The 12811-nt window shown below is 45.6% G+C and overlaps 1 protein-coding gene across 5 annotated transcripts in view; it reads left to right on the top strand.

Annotated features, from left to right (window-relative positions):
- The window catches only part of ACTN1 (actinin alpha 1), a 129187-nt gene that overhangs the window by 107051 nt on the left and 9325 nt on the right, over positions 1-12811 (top strand). For 3 of the 5 annotated variants that reach the window (XM_037900289.2, XM_043548871.1, XM_037900291.2), the window contains exons 13-19: positions 1011-1119; positions 2363-2503; positions 4915-5097; positions 6063-6197; positions 7882-8061; positions 10378-10524; positions 12652-12732. In XM_037900289.2, the coding sequence (XP_037756217.1) occupies positions 1011-1119; positions 2363-2503; positions 4915-5097; positions 6063-6197; positions 7882-8061; positions 10378-10524; positions 12652-12732 (976 nt within the window). The remainder of the gene's footprint in view (positions 1-1010; positions 1120-2362; positions 2504-4914; positions 5098-6062; positions 6198-7881; positions 8062-10377; positions 10525-12651; positions 12733-12811) is intronic. The other 2 variants (XM_007054249.4, XM_037900290.2) reach the window with 1 other exon arrangement.

The following is a 12811-nucleotide window of genomic DNA, read 5'->3' as shown; positions in this document are numbered from 1 at the left end:
ACAGAGCATGGATGCTGATCCACCCTCTCTCTTGGAGATATTCTAATAAGTCAAGGTTGAGACATGTTGGTTGTGTGTCTGGAGGAAGCCTGCCCTGTTGCTGTCTGTGCTGGGCTTGTTCAGAGGCTATAGGAGAGTTTCACTATCCAGCACTTTCAAGTGTTATATTCACTCAGTAGTCAAGTCAGTTATCCTACCTGGCATTCAGGATTCTCTGCTGCGTGGCCTGCCTCCTGCCCCAGACACTTCTCAGGCTGGGTGTCATCAAGCTACTCTTTTCCTTTCCTGCTAAATGCAGAACCAAGAGAGAGATGTGTGTGCACTTCTCTGTCTCCTCACTCTTACAGAACATTGCCTCATGAGTATGAGCATTGCAGGCAGTGTGCTCTAGAGCAGGGGATACGGCAAATCAATTCACGTTTTAATCCTGAGGTTATTTTAAATAAGTTAATGTTCTGTGCAGCTCAGCTGCTCCTGTATGTTCCTCTTTGCCCAAAGGGTGCCTGCAGCATTCTACATCCCTTAGCATGGTTTCTCGCTCTTTGAATCCACAATGAGGACCTTCTCATCCCCCTTTCCCTATATACAAGAAGCAGGTATTTAGGCAGCATGGTGTTCTGAAATGGAATGCATTTGGCATGGTTGTTCTCGAAAACCACCATCTCCCAACTTGGACTGAAGTCTCTCAGCTTTTCTCTCCAAGCCCATTTGCCCAAATCTTCCCAGCCTGCACCATGAATTGGAAAATAGTCATGGGAAATCAATGGTGGGTTTTTTTTCTATTTTATAATCTCCATGTAGCTACGTTCTGAGTGTGATACATGATACCACTCTGTAACATCATGTGCAATGACTCCAAAGCTGGGTACTGTTGATCTCTACAGTCCCCTCATTAGAGGGGGTAGGGGTATTTTGATTATTTCTGTTCTCTGAGATTGATGGGGAATTGTTGATTGTTCCTCCCCTGGGTGTTTTTGTTTAATTTTTCCATTTTTGTTGTTGCTTGTTAGTGAGCTGGATTATTATGACTCACCAAGTGTCAACGCCAGGTGCCAGAAGATATGTGACCAATGGGACAATCTGGGTGCTTTAACCCAGAAACGTAGAGAGGCCTTGGAGGTAAGATGTGCTCATGAAGATCAATCTTGAGTCACATTGGCCTGGCAGTCTGGAGGAATCTTACACTGCTGCTGATTGTGCTGGGCTTGCTCAGGAGATATTGGAGAGTTTCACTCTCCAGGGGTGACTGCCAGCACTATCAAGTGTTACACTCACTCAGGAATCTAGTCTGTTATCTCACTTCCTATTCTAGAAGACATTCCCATGGCCCCAGGAGCTTATGATCCAGTTTAAACAAAGGCAATGCAATTCAGATAACACAATGCACCACGGATGATGCAAGTTCAAAACAGGGGTGATACCTATGATCTCTCCCAGATAAATGGTTTTGTGGAAGTCTACCAATGCTTCCTTCCCCCACTGCAGAAAACTGATCATGTGTTAACTTGTGCACCCCTTGTAACAGAAGATCACCAGCCCCATGCCTGCCCATTGTTTCAGAAAAAGGTTGAAACCTTGCAGGTCCTTGCCCTTGGGATTACAAGGCCATCCAGCAGAGAGAACCTTTCAGGCCCTCTGTTGTTCCTTGCTTATAAGAAACTTGAAGTTGAGGAGCATGATTCACACAGACGCATGGTCTTCTCTTTCTCTCTCGTATCATTTGCTGCTGACCTAGAGAACTTCTAGGACCACTCCGTGGTTTCAGCAATAGGATGCCATAAATGCAGAACAGCCAGCAGCCTCCTTTCCTAGCATGGATTCCCACACCAGCTGCAATGCAAACTAGCATTAAGCTTCAGTTCTTCAAACTATTTCCCAAAGCTTGGGTATCCAGACTAGTAAACGAGTGTCATATTTTTACTTCCAGCCCTACATATACCCTTCTAGCCTAGCTGTACCACCAGATTTGGCACCTCTGCATTGCATGAGCTGTTATTGGCATTCCTGTATTTTATAACTTCGCTCTTTTGAAAAATCATTCTTAAAAAAATAAAGTAAGTAAAAAGAAGGGAAAATCAATCTTGTGTAATGACATGATTACATAACAGAATGTTATGGTTCATGTAGCTGATTTAAGTATATGCAAATCAAAAATATTTAAGAAGTCGGTCTTTCCAGTTCCAGACCCTAATTTCAGGAACACTTTTAAAGTAACTTCCTTCTGAGAACACTGAGGGAGCAGGGCCATGGCAAGGAGTGGGGGAGCTGATAAACACAGGAAGAAGGCTCTGCTTAGCCAATTACAAAGCGTGCTGTCCGGTGACTGTTCTCTAATCCTTTTTCTTCTTTTGGGGAATTCCAGAGGACAGAGAAGCTGCTGGAGACAATTGACCAGCTATACCTGGAATATGCAAAACGAGCCGCTCCTTTCAATAACTGGATGGAGGGGGCCATGGAGGATCTGCAGGACACCTTCATTGTTCATACCATAGAGGAGATCCAGGTATATGCAAGTCCTTCCCTTGAGATGTGTTTGTGTGCAATCAGACAATACTTTTCACCTGATTATGGCAGGTGGTGTGCTTTTGGTGTTCTGGTGCTTCTGCTTCATCTAGTGATCTTTGGGGGAAAAAATATGAGTTTTTCTCAAATTCTTCAGAAGATCTGGATCCAAATGGATATGAGCCAAGTTTATTCCAGTCTAACTGGATACCAAGACTTGAATGTGGATTTTTCAAGGAGATTTGAGGGTCTTGCTTAAAAATGACTGAGAGTCGAGAGGATCGTGCATTCTTATTCTAATGAGAGGGCTTAAAGCTACTCTCAGGCCCTGTGTGCTATGCCAACAGTCCCATAATTCCCCACCCCCAGTTCCTCTACTCCTCTTGTTTCTTTGATGGCTTCTGTAGTCCTGTGCTGGACAGCTACACTGCTGAATATTGTGCTCTCCCCTTTGCTGCTGAGTTACTATTAAGGGTCAAAGCTTTCAAATCTCCATGACGTCATTGGAGGCAACAATTCATCTTCCCCTCTCCTCCCACAAGGCTGCTGTGGAAAGAGCTTATAGTAGCTCCCCATAGTCCTCAGACCTCAGTGTTCCAGGTGCCCTTCTGGGTTCTGAAAGGCCTTGCTATTTCTCCCTCTTGACTAGCACTTGTGAAGATAGCAGACAGTACATGTATTTGCTTGGATTAGGCTGGCTGAGCTGAAGAAACAGGCTTGTCTTGTCTTCAGCTGTTGCTTCATGGTAGCAACTGATTTGTTGGCCATCAGGCTAGGAGACTGTCATTTCCAGATTAGGTCATTGTGGGGCTGTATGACAGCAACACTGTACATGAGAGAGAATGCATAGAATGCTGGTGGGCTTTTGGGTGTGGGCTCTGTAGCACTAGCAGTGACCATGAGCTACTGGGTGGAGATGTCATAAATAGTACTGACGCATCATGAGCCCTATTACTGAGCTAGAGACCTGCCGTTTGCTAAAGTGCTTCCCCATGACCAGCGGTTCTCAAACTGTGGGTCGGGACCCCAAAGTGGGTCACGACCTCATTTTAATGGGTTCGCCAGGGCTGGCTTAGACTTTCTGGGGCCCAGGGCTGAAGGCGAAGCCCCACTGCCTGGGCCAAAGCCCACACTGCCTGGGGCTGAAGCCCTTAGGCTCAGGCTCCAGTCCCCTCCTGGGGCTGTGTAGTAATTTTTGTTGGTAGAAGGGGGTTGTGGTGCAATGAAATTTGAGAACCCCTGTCCTAGACCAGTGAGTTGTTTTAACTCTTCCATACTGTAGATCAAATCTGAATAGCGAGTGCATTTTATGAACACTGCCTTCTCCCATTCATAACTTCGTGGACTAAACTCCCCTTCCATTCATACTTCAACTACACCCCTGTGAACACCACAATAGTTGCTTACATAGGAAATATTTACTGAGTTTAACTGTGTATAACATAAGTAGGTTATCAGGCACACATTCTGCTTTCATTCTTCTTTTCCTCTTCCCCGTCTATCTGTACTGTTCACCTCTCTATCCCTACACATGCACCTCTGCTTCCTGGTCCCTTTTGCCACCTCTCCCCCTGCACTTGTTTCCCTGGTCTTTCTCCTCTTTTACAGGCTTCCATGTGCTCTACAATTACAAACCTAGAAATGGCTGGAAATGAGCCAGTCCCAAATGACTTGCCAGCTGTTCACAAACCATCAGCCAGTGTTCACCAGACCACCTTAGATTATAGTTTGGGAATCGCAGCATTAAGAGTAATAGAAAGGACCAGTTGTGGTCATGGAGAGGGTGCCATTTCCAGCTACAGAGCACTCTGCCAATGGGAATTTGCCAATTTCTCTGGGCTGGAAGATGTTCACCTAGTTGTGAACCCTGAACAGCCTAGGCCTGCTTCTATTGATTCCACTGTAACCATACTGGATCTGGTACAGCCCTACCTGGAGAAAACTAATGCCTATTTGTGCCAGCACTCTTAGTCACCCAGCTGCTATAAAGTAACACTAGTGGTCTGATCTCTTTTTTCCAAAGTCATTGAGTGCTCACAACCCTCGTTGCAGGGATGAAGCACTCTGCAAAAATCAGCCCACCAGAGTCTAAAGCAAGATGTATTTGACAGGTTTTGTGATGTTATCTCTGTAGCTAGTCAATATGGGATCAACCAAAGACAGCAAAAATAACTTGCCTCATAACTGCCTGCTTTACTCCAACTATGGAGGTCTGAAAAATGTTTGAGTGCCATAGAAGTGGCTTTTACCTGCTGTGGAATGGCCTTTTCTGCACCCTCAGAGATTGATTGCTCTGCTGTAGCAGCAGAGGAGTTTCCAAACTGCACTGTTTTTAGTAACACCTTAACATGGAGGCTGTCCTTTGACTAATGCTCTTCTTATCTCTCCTCTGCTGGCGCCTCTGTTTTCCAGGGATTGACCACAGCCCATGAACAGTTCAAGGCCACTTTGCCAGATGCCGACAAGGAGCGACAGGCCATCCTGGGAATCCACAATGAAGTCTCAAAGATTGTCCAGACCTACCATGTCAACATGGCAGGAACCAATCCCTACACGACCATCACCCCACAGGAAATCAATGGCAAATGGGACCATGTGAGTGCTTGGAGCCTTGCACTTTTCTATAAGGGGTATCACCCCAGGAAGTGAATTATTCCCTTTCTACATTCTCCTGTCCAATGCACAGTACTCAGCTAGAAACATAGAGTTTAAGGCCAGAAGGGATCACTGGATCATCTAGTTTGCCTTACCGTATATCACAGGCCACCAGCATCACCTAACACCCACACACTAACCCCAACAACTGAAGTATTACAGCTCACAGACTAAACTATTACAGGTCACAGGCAGAGAATAGGAGGGCCCCAGTGCCCGAGATCCCTGCAATGGCAGCGAAATGATTAAGTGAGATATACCCAGTTAATTCCAGCAAGTGACCCACGCTCCATGCTGCAGGGGAAGGTGAAATGCTCCAAGGTCACTGCCAGTCTGACCTTGTGGGAAAATTCCTTCCTGACCCCACATGCGGTGATCAATTAGACTGAGAAGGAGACGAGACCCACCAGCCAAACACCTGAGAGACAGAGCTCTCAGGATCATCTCAGAGCACAGGCCCTGCCGTCTCGCATGATTTTTTTCCAGCACACGTGTGGGGGCTTAATGTGCTTCAAAGTGCAGAATGTGCAGGCTAAAGAAGAGAACTTGGATTTTCTTTTATTCCCTTCTTGTGCTGATGAAAGATGCTATCCCTAATACCAGTTGTGGTGACGGTCTTTGCGGGCGAATGGCAATTGAACAGAGCCCTTCAGCTCATTTAACACAGGCCATCATAGAGTCCTGGGATGTTAACTTCTTTTGGTTATGTATAACTTGGGCTGTATTTAACCATCACCTGTAGAGAAGACAGGTTTTTTGTCCCATCCCCTAAGCCAGCCAGCCCAGGCCAGACGCTTATGCTTTCTTATTTGTGCACACCCCTTTGCTCCATCCGTTTCTGAACGCATTGTGTCTAGCTTACTGCGCATGAAACACAGGCTGTGCCTTGGTATGTTTTGCTGCAGGTGCGGCAGTTAGTTCCTCGAAGAGATCAAGCCCTGCTGGAAGAGCACACACGCCAGCAACAAAATGAACGACTCCGGAAACAGTTTGGCGCACAGGCTAATGTCATTGGGCCCTGGATCCAAACCAAGATGGAGGTAGCATCTTAGTAATTTTGAAACAATCTTTTTTTCCTCTCCTCCACAATCACAGCGGGCATTCTGTATTGCCTCTTCCTTCAGCCTTTGGGCAATCCTCCCTTCATGCTTCAATAAGAGAGGCTTTCACAGAAAGTCAATGGACAGTGTGTGCTGAGATTGTCTCTGGCGAATCGGATGCATGGTACTTTTTTATCCCCGCTCTTTTCAACAAATACAAAAATGTGGCCTCGAGAAAGGGATGCTGGCACTTGAATACATTCAAAGGGTTTCTCACTTGCTTTACACAAATACAGCAGAAGTTTATTTTGTGTAACCACTTTCATACCATCTGTTTCAAAATGTACTAAAAAATAAACACAATTATGTGGTAAAGCAGCAGCAGGAGAGAGAATTTTTAAGGGTGAACTTTTTAGCTAAGATTTGAATTAAGGTAAGTTGAGTTAAAGATAAAAGAATACAAGAAGGCTAGTGCTGATGGCAGGATGTGCAAGAGGTGGGGGAGGCTCTTCAAGGAAAACACTTCAGAAGGGAGTCAGTGCTAGGTACGCAGAGATGTGAGGAGAAAAAAGCCATGAGAGAAGGAGCGCAGAGATAAAGAGCACTAAGTAAGCAGGACAGCAGATATAGTGTGAAGAAAGCATTTTGATCTCTCTCCTAGCTGAGGAAAAGAAAAGTGCTGGCCAGCTTATTCCCTGTCCTTTTAAATTACTATTACCATAGACTTACTGAGAGAGCTCCCAGAGTAATCAGCCGTGCCCTCATCATTTATCATCAGATGTTGCCCAACTAGTGATTCCACTTCATTGTATCCCCTCAGTGTAGGCTGCTTGCCTGCCCTGAGGAAACGCCAATTCTGTTACTGGTTTTTGGGTCAGTGACCCAAGTGGCACAGTTGGAGGTGGTAACACATAATGCAGTTTCTCCTCTTAGCCCCAACTGTTCCCAGCATCATTGCTTTTCCATCTTCTGTCATCCTCTGGCAGAGGGTGGAAGGTAAGGAGGGTAAACCTCCTCACTCAGTAGTTACCCTTGATCAGTTTACTTAAAGGAAGGTGTTGACGAGGTTTTCCACAGAGCGCCAAATAGCCTGATGATTGGGACTTGGCATGTGTGAGAGCATTAGCATGTGTCTGATATGGTGAGCACACAAACGGGTTAGGGAGAAAGGGAAACTGCAACCTGTAGGCTCCTAACTAGGGCTACGTATCTGTTATAAAGGTCGCGGAAGTCCCTGATTCTGTGATTTCCAAGACTTCTGTTGACTTCTGCAGGGGCCCGGGTGGCTGACCCCACAACAGCCCAAGCAGTTGGCTCTGGAGCCAGCTGCTCAGGTGGCCCCCAGGACAGCCACACCAGCTGCTGCTCCAGCTGCCCCGAGCAGCGGTCCCTGGCCAGCCCCAGGGGGCGCCCCCAGATGTAATCACGGGTATTTTTAGTAAAAGCCAGAACTTCAGCTGATGTAAACTGGTGTAGTTCCACTGACTTCAGTAGAGCTACAGTGGTTTGTAACACATGGGGGTCTGACCCCACATGTTTATCTCCTCTCTTTAAAGCCATGGTCTGTATAGTCTATATGACTTCTTCTTGAAGCATTTTGTCCCATACAGGGGACAGGCAGATACTGTGTGTGTTTAGGCTTGTCCCGCTAATGGGCCCAACTCCCTTGGGTTTGTTTATGCAGGAGATCGGCCGCATTTCCATAGAGATGCATGGGACCCTGGAGGACCAGCTCAACCACCTCCGGCAGTATGAGAAGAGCATTATTAATTACAAACCAAAGATTGACCAGCTGGAGGGAGACCACCAGCAGATTCAGGAGGCACTCATCTTTGATAACAAGCACACCAATTACACCATGGAGGTAAATGCCTGGAGAAGCCTTCAGCCTGTTGTGTTTTAGCCCCAGCACACAAAACAACCTAAGTTGTGTTGGCCAGATGTAGTTAAGATGAGCATCCCCATATCACCCAGATTCTTTTCCAAAATGCTTGGCTAAACTTTTCACTCATGAAAGTGAGGAACTAACAGCACTGCTTCACCCACAGAGCCCTGCCAGGGCACCTCAGTTCAGACCTGCAGCTCTATATGCTAATCCAGTTCTGAGTCCTCCCTGAGTAGCTGCGGCTTCAGCAGGTGGTAGATGGGGACCAGTTAAGAACGCCAGTGCATCTCGAATGTTTACCTGAGACTTATTAGCCAACTACTTGATAGCTGGATGCCTAATCCTAATAGCCAGGGTGAAGATACTGGTGATAGTGGTGGTGTGGATATGTTATGCATTATTTGTACTATGGTAATGCCTAGAGACCACAACCAGGAACAGGACCTTGCTGTGTTAGGGTCTATACAAATATAGTAAGAGACTCTTGCCTCAAACAATTTAACATCTAAATTGACAAGACATACAATGTGTGAGGGGAGAGAATGCAACATACAGGCAGTCCCCTCTCTGACCCCCACTCCAAGTAATGCTCCCTAGAGTTTCAAGGAATAAGACAGCTGTGTATTGTTGTTGTGCTCCATATTTCATTGTAACATTGCAAATCAACTCCCTAGCTGATGATTTTTTTAAAAAAGTTACTTACTACTAGGGCTGGACAAATAACAGAAAAAAGAATACACCTGAATATATTATGCAATTAACTTCACTGGTATTAGCTGACGAGTATTTGACCAGCTATAGAGCTAGTTGAGTTCCACAAAGTATTTTTGAATAAATTGTTTGACACATACGGGAGAAATTCCCCAAATACTATTCAACCAGCTCTACTCACTAAATTTCTCTCTTTAGCATTGACTTTCCTTTCCTGGCTTCTTTTCACTTTGCTATAAGTATTTATGGTGCATCTTTGCTTGAGCTGTCTTCAGAGTGTTTCCTCATTTCCCTTTCTCTCTCTGTTAAGTTCTCTGCCTCCTCCCCTATATTGTCTCTCTCTCCTATTCCTCTCTTTATAGCTATTCTGTACTTATTCTATCAGTCTTCTCCTTCCAAATCCACCCACCCATATATAGACCTGGGAAATTGTGCCAGAGGACTACACGTATTTAGTAGCCGAAGCCTGATATGAAACTTGTGGGGCCCACTGTCCAGGGCCAATGCACAGATGAGTGCCGCACCATTTGCCAGACTGCTGGGATCCATACGAGTGTACGATCCCTGGACTCTATTTGGGGGCAGTGAGGGCCTTAATCTTCTGTATCAATCTCTGGCTAGTAGATGTTCATAAATTTAGAGTCATGGGGTTTAAGGCCAGAATCCACCACATCATCTAGTCTGGTGGCCTGTGTATCACAGGCCATCTGCACCACCCAGCATCCACACACTGAACCCAACAACCAAAATTAGATCAAAGTATTAAGCCTCCTGGAAGGCTAGACTATTATCTGCCACAGGCAAAGAGTAGGGGGGACCAAGGTGCACCAGTGCCTATAGGCCCCAACCAGGAACAGTGACTCAGATCCCTGCAATTGGCTAAGTGCCCCCATCATCTCAAAAGAGAAGTTTTCTCTCTCTGCTTCCCCCTCTACATCCTCCTGGGTGCTGCAAGAATATGGGGATGGTGAGGTGTGTCTGCTACTCCACGCCTTTCACAGACTCCATTCTTTTGCTCCTTCTTCCTAGTTAATAGTTTCAGTGCTGCTGCTGGAAACTCTCCCAAGCAACAGCACACTAAAACTAACCAGATTCCTGTCAGTTTCACTTTGGCAACAGATTCTGGTCACTTCTCATTACTGTATCTGGTGAAAATCTGTGCTATAATAGAGGCACTGGAGAAGTGGGTGTCAGACCTAAGAAGACATCTGTGCATCACTTTACACTCAGTTCACATTTGAAAGTTTTCTGCATGACTGAGAGCTAAAAACTTTGGACTTGATTCTCATTTACTCTAGGGCCGCTGTACACAACTCTGGCAGAGTAAAGTGACCTTAAAGCTAATGTAATGCCTTAGTTTAGATGAGAATCTGACCTTTTATTTTTTTTTTAAATGAAGGTTCAGATTTTGAAGAAATTGATGGCACTTGCCCAGAGTGAGAGAGATTTTTCTGAGCAAGTGGATTTCCCAGGCCATGACCATCAGGATCACTTCATTTGTAATGATTAACACAGTCGAACCAAGGGCTCCAGATGCAGAAGGTGCCACTTTTTAAAAGAAAAGTCTTGTCCTTTCTTCTTCAGCATATCCGAGTGGGATGGGAGCAGTTGCTTACAACAATTGCTAGAACCATCAATGAAGTGGAAAATCAGATTCTGACCCGTGATGCCAAAGGAATCAGCCAGGAGCAGATGAATGAATTCCGGGCCTCCTTTAACCATTTTGACAGGGTAAGTCTGTGCCCCCTGCAGCTCAGTGGGCCACCTGCTTCTTCATAGGCTTGGCATAGCATTAGAAACCAAACAGCCCCTGCAGTAGAACTAGCCACAGAGTAGACTTTTCATTCTTATGCTTAGAGGACCAGGCCTCATGAGCTGCCAGCCCTGTGGAGATTGTCCGGTAATCCTGTCCACATTAGGCTAGTCTGTTTGTCATGCTGAGACAGGAAGTTTGTCTGGAATGCAAGTTTCCTGACTGAGCTAAGACACGGGAAAGTCAGCCAACATATTTAGAAAATAGACTATAGGCACCCATCCCCTCTCCTCTGGAGGTCCCTCACTTAAGTGCTACATACAGTATAACAAAACATAAATAAATGCAGAGCCAACAGCAAATACAATTATAAAATAAGCCCACGATAAACTCAACCATCATCCTGCCAACAGCTCTCTCACTTACATCTAGGGGAGATCAGCTGGCGTGCTTCCATGAATCTGAACAGCCACACTGTCACCCGGAGAGAGGCACTCCCAAAACCATTTAGGGTTCTGTAGGTTCCACACTAACACCCTGAATGCCACCCATAGACCTACTGGCAACCAATACAGATCCCAGAGCAATGGTATATACGTATGCGCCTGACACTTGCTAAGCCTGTGACAGCATTCTATGCTAGCTTCAGTTTCTGAGTGGTCGCAAGATAAAACCCCATTACTGCAGTCTAATTTCAAGGAGAAGCCATCTCCAGATGACCAAATCATGGCCATGCTGACTCCTCTCACGTTGTTGGAGGTGCATTCAGATAATGACCCTCTCTCCTTTCTAGTGTTCCCAAGCGTATCGTGTACATCCTAGCTTTCCATCCACATAAACAGGCCTTCCATTTACATCTGAGATGCAAGAGAGGGAGGTTACAGTGGTAATAGGGAAAATATGGTTGCCTCATCCTCAATTATTTCTTCTGTTGGGAAGCTTTAATACTGATTGTAAACACCAAACTGAAAAAAACTGATTTTTTTTTTTAAAGAGGGAGTCAGCTGAAGCTGGCCTGCACACCTACCCTGAGTTTCCTGCTCCTGCCAATGTGGCATGTCAAAATGATGAGGACTGCAGGCAGGAAGCCCTCAGTGCTGCCCTGCAGCTAAGTTCTGCTTTTCAAATTGGGATTCTCAATTTTGTGTGTAAACCTTGGTGATGAACACTTCCCACCCCACAGTGTTCAGTGATTCTGAGCTAAAAGGAGTGCAGCTGTGGTGAAATGTTCTGCTGGGCTTTGTGGCTGGCCTCCAGTAGGCTCTCTTGTGAGGAAGTTCACGTTTACCATGAGGTCCTCTCAAAACACAGAGGAAAGGGGGTGTGATAAATGAATACTGTATCCATCGTTGGTAGATCCCTCTGTGTAATAGCAAAGATAGCTGCTATATAAAGTCAGGGGTGCACTTCAGAGAGCTCAGCCAGTCACAGCTCTGCTTTCATATACAGAGCTCAGAAATATAGGGGTGGCAGCACTTCCCTGAGCTTCAGCTGTTTTTTCCTGATGTGTTCTTGGAATGCCAGGACTGTTCAGGAGCACACAAGATACTCCACCAGCTAAGCTTCACGGAATCATTGCCAGACATACCTACCCTAGCCTACCACTTTATTGGGGTATCTGACTTTTGACAGCAAGAACAGTCAGGTGATAGTGTTTGCTACCCACTGTGTCTGTCTGCTTCCCTGCACTCTGGGTTACTGTTGAAATGCAGGACTTCTGGCATTACTGGGTAAAAGAATAGCTATGTCAGAGACTGATCTGGAAAAAGTAGATTTTAAAGCTTGCTAGTGTTAACAATTCTTGTTCAAACGCTGTCAAGATGTGATCAAGTTCTCTAAGAAGCTACTGTTTTGAGAGCATTTTTAGCACATCCTGAAATGTCATTGTGGTATCTAACTTTGTGCACTTTTTATTTTTCTTCCCTGTCTTTTTATCTGCATGTCATTCTTTCTCTACCTCTCTCCTCTCCTCACCCACTGCATGGTGCATCTGTTTGTTGTCTTTTCACCTGCCCTTGATCTCCTCTTTACCTCTCTTTTACCTGCCCCACACTACCACCCTGCTGGCACTGCATGTCCTGTTGCCTGGCACACTGCATAACCAGGATCACTCCGGCACACTTGGCCCTGAGGAATTCAAAGCCTGCCTCATCAGCTTGGGTTACGATATTGGAAACGATGCACAGGTACTGAATGCTAGTGGTGAATGCAGCGAGAAGTTGAACTATAAGGAAATAACAGTTTTCTCCTTTCTTTTCTTTTTTT

The sequence above is a fragment of the Chelonia mydas genome, chromosome 6 (genome assembly GCF_015237465.2).
Source record: "Chelonia mydas isolate rCheMyd1 chromosome 6, rCheMyd1.pri.v2, whole genome shotgun sequence".
Lineage (NCBI taxonomy): Eukaryota > Metazoa > Chordata > Testudines > Cheloniidae > Chelonia > Chelonia mydas.
The sequence above is the reverse complement of the archived record's forward strand: the minus strand, read 5'-3'. Positions and strand labels throughout refer to the sequence as shown.